General features: G+C 52.0%; 1 protein-coding gene across 1 annotated transcript; it reads left to right on the plus strand.

Moving 5' to 3' along the window:
- The first annotated feature begins 1622 nt into the window (after positions 1-1622).
- Positions 1623-4212, plus strand: LOC120511277 (endogenous retrovirus group K member 8 Gag polyprotein-like). Its single transcript, XM_039728086.1, has 2 exons — positions 1623-1926; positions 1994-4212. Exon 2 carries the CDS (start codon positions 2047-2049, stop codon positions 3034-3036), a length of 990 nt encoding a protein of 329 aa, XP_039584020.1. The 5' UTR covers positions 1623-1926; positions 1994-2046; the 3' UTR covers positions 3037-4212.
- The last annotated feature ends 5894 nt before the right edge of the window (positions 4213-10106 follow it).

Here is a 10106-nt window from a genome sequence, read left to right on the forward strand (position 1 = left end):
AATTTTTACTTTCTGTAAATAACTTAGTGTTTTGCATTTTTTTATGGTGGTGGAGAAATTTGATGGACTGTTGGTCTGTGAATTTGGGTGTCAGCTCCGTGCTGGAGTGAACAGCAGTGCTGCTGCAGCTGCCCTGGAATGGGACAGCAGCAGTGGAGGGCAGTTCCTTAGGAAATGTGTGCTGGGGAAAAAGGGAATTCTGTGCAAACATGCCTGGAGGTGTCAGCTCCCAGGAAAAGCCAAACCACAGCTGGCTCCGTGTTCACTTTTCAACAAGGAAATGACTTTTTCTTGCTTTTTAATAATTTAAACCTAGTGGAACTCGATGGGAGTGTTGGGTGTTGTGTGGAAGGAAATCTATAAATGTTGGAGTTACAGAATAAACTTCAAGGTAAAACTTGAGAACAGCAGCGTCTTCACGTAGCATTTTTTCTTGTCCTACAGTGACATCCGGTGACCGCCGAAATGTACTGCAGCCTAGGCTGGAGACAGAGTCCACACTGCCAGGTGAGGTTGTGTCGTTTAGCCCCCTCTCTCTGTTTGGCGCTTTGCCTGCCGCTCTTGTGGTAAGGAAAGCTTCTGTGGGTGTCATGGTGGAGTCTCTGGTTTTAGACCTCTGGAGGGATCTCCTGGAGTGGAAACGAGTCTCTGTTTTCTGGAATGATTTTGAGAGATTGTTTCTGTGGGCCAGGCAGCAAGGATTTATTTCCACCCCGGCGGAGCAGCTGTCCAGGAGACGTGGTCTCTCGTGGGAGGACATCTCATGGACGCTCTGTTTGATGATTGCTCTGTAGATGTGGGACCACTGCTGATGCAGTGGAAAATGTTAGCTGCAGTTTGGTGGGGGACCTGCATTTTAGAGCTCTCAAAGCTCCCTGGAGGACCCTTCTATCTTGGATGTCGATGAAGGGGAATTTGAGTTTCTGCGCGATGCAGAAGCTTTCCCTTCCCCCAAGGACAGTGAGCTGGAAGATGGCTCTGCCTCCGGTGGTGACATTTATTCCCCCAGGGGCAATTGGGCTCCCAGCCAGCTGGTCCCAGGTGACAGCCAGTGGGCAGAGCCCCACAGGAATCTGGGGGCTTGGTGGAGCCGGCTCGGCCGCCCCGCCTCGCCCTGTGCCGCGGAGGTGGCAGGGCTGGGGGGAACCGCTCTCTCTTTGTGCCTTCCTGGCGCTCGGGGTTGATGCCCTAGATTCAGCCTCCGCCTCTGACTGAGTCTGATTTGGTGACAACGTTCTGTCTGAATTGCGGTGTTTCCACGACAATATCCCCTGGGGGCGTCAGGAGTGGGTTCACCCACTCTGGACTTGGACTTGTCTTCCAGGGGAACGGTTCCTCCTGTTTCTGAGCCTGCGCAGCCTGCCAGGCATGCATACGCAGTGGAAGCCGCTGGAGGCAGGGTGTTGGTTGGTGTTCTGTCAGGCCTCGCTCCAGCAGGCAGGCAGCCCACCCCACTCCACTCAGCGGGGGCGGTGCCCGCTGTGGGACCCCACGTCATGGGTCGGACTCTCACTGGGGCTCTGCCAGCCTCCCTTGTGTTGCCATGCGGTGACGTGGCTCTGCGTGCCACGTCTCTCTCTGCGCCCCACCCCTCTCCGGGTTCACCCACTCTGGACTTGGACTTGCGGCTGGTGGTAGACCGGAGGGTTCACAGGGCTGTGGACCCTCCTTGTCGGCTTTGTCGACTCTCCCCCTGTGCTAGGTGACCGTGCATCCAAACACGGGCGATTCTGGTGAGAAGTCCGAGCTAAGGCTGAGGAGGTGGGCAAGTCTGCCTTCTCGCAGCGTCTGCAGGATTGTGGAGGAGGCTCCTCTGGCTCTGCTGATACTGTGGAGGGCACGGTGCCAAGTGGTGTTGCACTGCCTCGCAGTCAGGCAGCTGCCCTTGTCCCTGTGGGGCCCATGAGGATGGCGCACAGCAGGTGCAGACGTGGACGTGCACAGCTCAGCAGGTGCAGACGTGGACGTGCACAGCTCAGCAGGTGTGGACGTCTGCACCCTTACCAGGGGGTCCCCAGGCTTTCCCTGTGCTCAGGGTTGTTACTCATGACACCCATCAAATCTCTATCGTTTAAGACAGCAAAGGAAGTCCGTGATACAGTTGTTCAACATGGTGTGGGGTCTGCTGAAGTTATGCACTTTCTCCGAATGCTTGCTACTGATGTGCTGACACCTTACAACACCTGTGCTATGGCATGTGGTCTTTTTGACCCTGTGGAATTTGATGTTTTTGAGACCAAGTGGGCTCGCTTGGCAGCCAGCGCAGTCCAGCAGAATGCTATGCTGGGACCACAGGATCCCAGGTGTGTGATTGGCACTGATGTGCTGTTGGGCACAGGCAATTATGTTGATCCTCAGGGGCAGGCAGGCTTCAATCCCCTCATGCTTGACCAGTGCCAGACAATAGGCATTGCAGCAATGGTTCAAACCCAGGAAATGACTTCTCCAAATCAGCCATTTGCAACCGTTGTCCAGGGGGCTGATGAGCCTTTCATGAAATTTGCAGGGAGGCAGATTGCCTCTGTGGAGAGGCAGTTGGCAGATCCTGAGGCAAGGAGACTTGTGATTGCAAACCTTGCGAGAAGTAACTGCAATGCAGATTGCAAGATAATCATAGAGGCTCTTCCTGGGGAGCCTACTGTCCCAGAGATAGCAGAGGCCTGTGCAAGCATAGGCCCCTCAGGTCAGAAGATGGCTCCCTGGGCTATGCCACAGGGCAGCCAGCGACAGCAGGGGAATGCTCAGGCCAGCAAAAAGCGGGGGAAGGAAGCACAGAAGGCCAAAATTCCCATGTTCTTGTGTGGCCAGTGTGGAAGGCCAAACCATATGACGAATGTCTGCAAGGCGACCGTTCATATTAACGGCCAGTCTTTGCCGGGCTCAGGAAACGGGAAGCGGAGCGCGAAGGGGAGACATGCCCAGGCACAAGCTTCTCTCCAGACCCCAGAGCCGATGGAGATTTGCTCAGCCAGCTTGCAGCCAGCACTCGCAGCTCAGCAGGTGTGGACGTCTGCACAGCAGCAACAGTTGTTTTAGAATCTTGTCAAGTACACAAAGTTCCCCTGGATGCCTTTGGTCCCCTGGGTGGGGGCATGAGTGCTCTCCTTATGGGGAGATCTAGTGCCATTCTTCAGAGCATCATTGTGCACTTGGGACTCCTTGATACAAATTTCACGGGACAGATTTGTGCCTTGGTCTCCACACCCACCCCCCCGTCACTATCCTGAAAGGGACGCAACTTGCTCAGCTTGTGCCTTTTAAGTCCTCTATTTGCAGGACAGCTGACCGCTCGCGTGGAGTTGGTGGCTTTGGATCCATTGGGCCGCCTCAAGTTCACTGGAACACTGTCCTGACCAAGGAACGTCCCGAGATGCTGTGTACCCTGTCCATCCCTGGTGCGACGCCGTCAGAGATTCGCCTCCATGGGCTTCTCCACAGTGGCACTGACATCACCGCTCTCTCCCTTGCCCCCTGGCCCCTGTACTGGCCCCTGAATCCGGTGGAGACGCCTGTCACGGGACTGGGGGGAACGGCGTGATGTTCTGTGAGCCAGCAGTCCCTGCTGGTCACGAACCCGGAGGGACAGATGGCCTGGATCAGGCCTCATGTTACTTCTACTCCTGCTAACCTCTGCGGGAGGGATGTTCAGTCAGCGTGGGGAGTGCGCATCGGGACAGGTTTTTGATGGGGGCCACTGCGATGAAGGGTGCAGAGTGTCCTACGCCTCCTATACAGTGGTTGGTGGACAAACCTGTTTGGGAAAACCAGTGGCCGCTCCCTCAAGATAAATTGGTCGCCCTTCGAAATCTGGTACAGGAGCAGTTGGACCAGGGTCATCTGGAGCCTTCTTCCAGTTGCTGGAACACTCCTGTCTTCTGCATCACAAAAAAATCAGGGAAACGGAGGTTGTTACAAGACCTCCGAAAGGTCAATGCCGTGATGGAAAGCATGGGAACATTGCAGGCGGGCATGACATCGCCTACCATGCTTCCCACAGACTGGCTGGTCCTCACTGTGGATCTGAAGGATTGTTTCTTTACAATTCCTTTGTATCCCGATGACAGTCCAAAATTTGCCTTCTCAGTGCCAGCAATTAACAACGCTGAGCCCACACAGAGATATCAATGGAGGGCCCTTCCCCAGGGCTTGCAAAACTCTCCTGCCATATGCCAATGCCATGTGGCTCGGCTCTTGTCTGGAGTTTGCAAGCAGTTTCCCGATGCCCATCTTAACCATTATATGGCCAACATTTTGGTGGCTGCATCCAGCCAGGATGAGCTGCTGAGGATTCAGCCTCGGTTGCTCAATGCTTTGCATGCACGTGGACTGCAGGTGGCTCCAGAAAAGGTTCAACAGCAACCACCTTGGAACTATTTGGGGGTCAAAATTCTGGAACAGACAATCTGTCACCAGGAGGTGCAATTTGTGCATTCCGTGAAGACACTGAATGACGCTCAAAAATTTGTAGGTGTCATCACTTGGTTACGTCCGTACCTGGGACTGACAGACAGACAATTGTCTCCTCTGTATGATTTGTTGAAAGGAGACTGATTTAAAGTCACCTCGCACATTGACCCCCGAGGCGCGTCAGGTTCTGGAGGTGGTTCAGCGAGCTGTTCCTGCTTGCCAGGTTTATCGCATTGATCCCTCTGTTGATGTCACTGTGTTCATTACCACTCCAGATTTGCATCCCACAGGCATCACTGGCCAATGGAGTGACAAATGGTTCGATTCCTTGAACATCTTGGAATAGGTCTTCTTGCCCCATCAGCTGCAAAAGACGGCAACCCCATTAATGGTCTGAGTTCATTGCTCGCTTAATAATCAAATGCCAACAATGGTGTTTGCAATTGATGGGTGCAGATCCTGCACAAATCATACTCCCAGCACAGCGGGAGGATTTTGACTGGAACTTTGCAGTGTGTCCCCGCAGAGTGTTCTGGAAAACTTTACAGGGCAGACCACTTATGTGCCCAGCCATAGGCTACTGCATATGGCAAAATCCACACAAATCTCTTTGCGGCCCAAAAGCAGTCTGCAACCCATGCAAGGACCCACCATCTTGACTGACAGTTCGGGGAGGACAGGAAAAGGCTTGTTACTTGGAGGGATGGATCTGAGTGGCAGGTCCTGGAAGGTCATGAGGATGGGTCAGCCCAATTGATTGAAATGAAAGCTGCTGTCAACCTTCAAGCAACCAGGGCAAGTGGTGTCTAAAAGCAACACCCTGTTCCAGGGGATGGAAGGAAGGGAAATGGACAAAGTGGGGGTCACCGCCCCATGGCCAGCTGAGCCAGCGGAGCTGTGTGTGCTTGTGAGAGCCTGGCACTGAAATGCCCTGAGCAGGAAGGCTTCAATATCTTCTGCTTGACACCATGACACCTAACAGGGGGGCAAGAGCAATTCTGGCTGCTTCAGCAATCACTAAACCACTTATTAGGGTATTTCTAAAACAAATAATTCCAAGACAAGGGATTGTGGAAGCAATAGACTCAGATGGGGAACTCATTTACAAGAAAGATCTTCAGGGGGTTATGGCAGCTTTAGGAATCCAATAGGATTTCCATAACCCTTGACACGACCAGAGCTCAGGCTGGGTAAAAAGAATGAATGGGGAACGAAAGAAACACCTTTGGAAGCTGGTGATAGAAACCAAGATGCCATCGGTGCAGCTTTTGCCACTGACTTTGGCAAGAAGAGGAGAAAGATCCAGGGCAGAAATTCAATTGTCTCCCTTGCATATCATACCTGCAATTCCTTACCCTGCTAATTCTCCACCAAGTGCAGGGTGCACATAAGGGATGTACATTTAAGGCAGGCTGTGGCCAGAATCCTGTCTCCTGTGAAATCTCTCCCACAGGAAGCTGGGCTGGCACAGAGCCTGCCTTGGCACTTTGCAGCTCCCAACACCCAGCCAGGACATCGGCTCCTGCCTAAGGAGGGCAAAGCAGCAGCACTGGTGGCCAAGTGGCCCATGCCAAGTGTCCCTGAGGCCAGAAACAGCCGCCAGCACAGCTGAACACGGGGGGACCCCTCAGCCTGGGCTCCAGGCTCTGCAGCCCCGGAGATTTGCACTTCCCGCCTGCAGCAGGAGGATGGCAGGCCGCCCCTCAGCCTGCACTCAAGGCAACGCAGCAGCAGCCAGGGCTCCACAGCGGGCCAAGCCCCTGCGCCTGCCCACACATCCTCTGCTGCAATCCTCGGCCTGGCCACCCTCCTCTGCCAGCTCCAGCCACCGGGGCCAATCCTTGCTGCCACTGCTGCAGCTTCAGCGCTGGCTGGGCCTGCACTCGCCACAGCTGCTGGGGAACACCACGGCACAATTCCACTCTGCCTCTCACCTACACTCACACACTGGGCTGCCTGCCGTGGCATTGATGGAAAATACACCAACGTTATTTCTTTTAAAGCTTCTTTCTCTACTCAGGCTTGAAAAGCATTGTACACCATCATCTTACGGTGCCGCAGAACTCAAATAATCCTCTCATTTTGAATCATCATCTCTTAATGCAAGCTGTGGACGAAGCACATCAGCCTCGAGCCAAAGTTCGGGTGCAGAATTTAGTCACCAAACCGTGGGAAGACCCCTATGATCTTATTGCTTTGCAGCGTGGGTATGCTTGTATATCCACAGATACTGGGGTACGCTGGGTACCTTTGAAGTGTGTTTGCCCTGACCTGCAACCACAGAGACAGAATCCAGCCGACAGGCAAAATGGAAACCGTGACCAACCTGAAAGGCATCACCTGGGTGAATCGAGTGATGACCCAGATGCAGACGATGCGAGTGATCAGTCCAATGATTCCTCCACAAATGGACATTGAACCCTGTTCATTTTTCTTTTTTCATATTATTCATTTTTGCTTTTGTCTTTTCTTTTTAATTGAGAAGGGTGAGATGTCGCCCTGACTTTTTTACGATATTCTAAGCCTTGTGACATTTACATTCTTGTAGCAAACTTTCTCACACTTTCTGTAAATAACTTAGTGTTTTGCATTCTTTCATGGAGGAGGAGAAATTTGATGGACTGTTGGTTTGTCCAGTGTCATTGGAGAGGTGGCACTTTCACCCTCCAATCCACTGTCACCTTTGGAAATCTATAAATGTTGGAGTCACAGAATAAACTTCCCTTTTTTACCTTGAGAACAGCAGTGTCTTCACGTAGCATTTTTTCGTGCCCTATAGTGACAGAGTGATTTTATTCAACCACTGTTAGCAGGTATGGCAGATGGGTTTGAAATGCATGAATTTTTATTTGCTTCTAATTGTGATTATCATTTACTGGGAAGGGATTTACTTGCTAAATTGGAAATGGACATTAATATTATCAAAGGTGATACAAAGGCTACTTCTGTTGTACCCCTGTGTCATATGTCTGGCAAGGCCTATGCTGAAGTGAACCTAGAAGTGTGGGCACCCTCAGGGAAAGAGGCAAAATTAGATATGGAGCCTCTCCAAATTACTTTCAAGCAACCAGGGCAAGTGGTGTCTAAAAGCAACACCCTGTTCCAGGGGATGGAAGGAAGGGAAATGGACAAAGTGGGGGTCACCGCCCCATGGCCAGCTGAGCCAGCGGAGCTGTGTGTGCTTGTGAGAGCCTGGCACTGAAATGCCCTGAGCAGGAAGGCTTCAATATCTTCTGCTTGACACCATGACACCTAACAGGGGGGCAAGAGCAATTCTGGCTGCTTCAGCAATCACTAAACCACTTATTAGGGTATTTCTAAAACAAATAATTCCAAGACAAGGGATTGTGGAAGCAATAGACTCAGATGGGGAACTCATTTACAAGAAAGATCTTCAGGGGGTTATGGCAGCTTTAGGAATCCAATAGGATTTCCATAACCCTTGACACGACCAGAGCTCAGGCTGGGTAAAAAGAATGAATGGGGAACGAAAGAAACACCTTTGGAAGCTGGTGATAGAAACCAAGATGCCATCGGTGCAGCTTTTGCCACTGACTTTGGCAAGAAGAGGAGACAGATCCAGGGCAGACATTCAATTGTCTCCCTTGCATATCATACCTGCAATTCCTTACCCTGCTAATTCTCCACCAAGTGCAGGGTGCACATAAGGGATGTACATTTAAGGCAGGCTGTGGCCAGAATCCTGTCTCCTGTGAAATCTCTCCCACAGGAAGCTGGGCTGGCACAGAGCCTGCCTTGGCACTTTGCAGCTCCCAACACCCAGCCAGGACATCGGCTCCTGCCTAAGGAGGGCAAAGCAGCAGCACTGGCGGCCAAGTGGCCCATGCCAAGTGTCCCTGAGGCCAGAAACAGCCGCCAGCACAGCTGAACACGGGGGGACCCCTCAGCCTGGGCTCCAGGCTCTGCAGCCCCGGAGATTTGCAACTTCCCGCCTGCAGCAGGAGGATGGCAGGCCGCCCCTCAGCCTGCACTCAAGGCAACGCAGCAGCAGCCAGGGCTCCACAGCGGGCCAAGCCCCTGCGCCTGCCCACACATCCTCTGCTGCAATCCTCGGCCTGGCCCCCCTCCTCTGCCAGCTCCAGCCACCGGGGGGGGACCCCTCAGCCTGGGCTCCAGGCTCTGCAGCCCCGGAGATTTGCACTTCCCGCCTGCAATAGGAGGATGGCAGGCCGCCCCTGAGCCTGCACTCAAGGCAACGCAGCAGCAGCCAGGGCTCCACAGGGGGCCAAGCCCCTGCGCCTGCCCACACATCCTCTGCTGCAATCCTCGGCCTGGCCACCCTCCTCTGCCAGCTCCAGCCACCGGGGCCAATCCTTGCTGCCACTGCTGCAGCTTCAGCGCTGGCTGGGCCTGCACTCGCCACAGCTGCTGGGGAACACCACGGCACAATTCCACTCTGCCTCTCACCTACACTCACACACTGGGCTGCCTGCGGGTGCAGTGATGGAAAATACACCAAGGTTATTTCTTTTAAAGCTTCTTTCTCTACTCAGCCTTGGTCTGCCTTTGCCTTGGGGAAAGGAATTTTAAAGGTTTCTTTTAAGGCATTTCACACCACTGAACAGAGTTGAGTTTAACATCCCAACAGACTGGGAACAGCCCAAAAGACCACAAGATACCCATAAATAACGACCAGCAACAAAACATCAACGCCCAGCAGCAAACAGCAACCAACAGCTACCCCAGACACTGCCCCTGGCAGAGCTGGAGACACCTGCTCTGGAAAAGGCTGAGAAGGAAATCCACGAGTGTGGACCTAATGAACAGCAGAGGGGAAGAAATCCGGGTCCAAGAGGGAACTAAATACCAAAAACTACACAACTTGGAATCAATGAATGTTAAACCATTGCATTTCTGAGTTTTGGATGGCATAAAGTTTAGGGAAAAACTCGTAAAAGACGTGTGTCATGGAATGATTTTCTCTGCACACCTGGGCTGTGTGTAGATGAAATGATTTCTGTTGCACATCCTGGCCAGAATCACATAATGCATTGAGTCTCTAATACTAGAAATGCTGGAGAGTTTTCGTGACAAGATGTAACACATTAAGACAGTTTGGGTTTTTTTCCCTGAATAATCATACTTTTATATGGTCAATAAGGTTATGCCAGGGATGTCAGAATCAATTTTTATTCTTAAGAGAACCAGAAGCTCTTTAGGTATGTGTGTGCGTGTCTTTAGTGATAGCACAATTTTGATCTGGGTTTCTCGATGCTCAATTTTAAGTAGCATTTTTAAAAAGTAGAAGAGGTTTAAAGGCGACACTTTAACTCATAAACAGTTAACAGAATATTGTTAAAACAAACAAACAAACATAAAAGCTACCAAAAAAAAGGCAACGGGAGATGGAAGGGAAGGAACATGGGAGTCACCAGATTACTGCCCTGAAAGAGAAGCTTTGGTTCTAGTCAGCCAGGAGAGGAGCTTTAGAAATGCAAATTAACACTGCTGGGGCAAAGTGTGGACAATGGACCCGGGTCTCTTGCCTGGGGCAGGAATTGGGCTCATTCCCTCTGCCCCTCACCCCAAGCTCTGCCGGCTTCCACTGATGGAATTTGCACAGCTCAAGGCAGAGCCCATGGGGAGGATATCTGACTCTGCAACACAAATGGGTTCAGCTGCAAAGGGAAGCAGCAAATGGAGAATGCTGAGAAAACTTCACTAAAATAATTGGGGGG

Source organism: Passer montanus, unplaced genomic scaffold (assembly GCF_014805655.1).
Source record: "Passer montanus isolate IOZ18808 unplaced genomic scaffold, ASM1480565v1 scaffold639, whole genome shotgun sequence".
Lineage (NCBI taxonomy): Eukaryota > Metazoa > Chordata > Aves > Passeriformes > Passeridae > Passer > Passer montanus.

Coding starts and splice junctions, on each gene's coding strand:
- LOC120511277 (XM_039728086.1), top strand. CDS start 2,047: ATGACACCCATCAAATCTCTATCGTTTAAGACAGCAAAGGAAGTCCGT.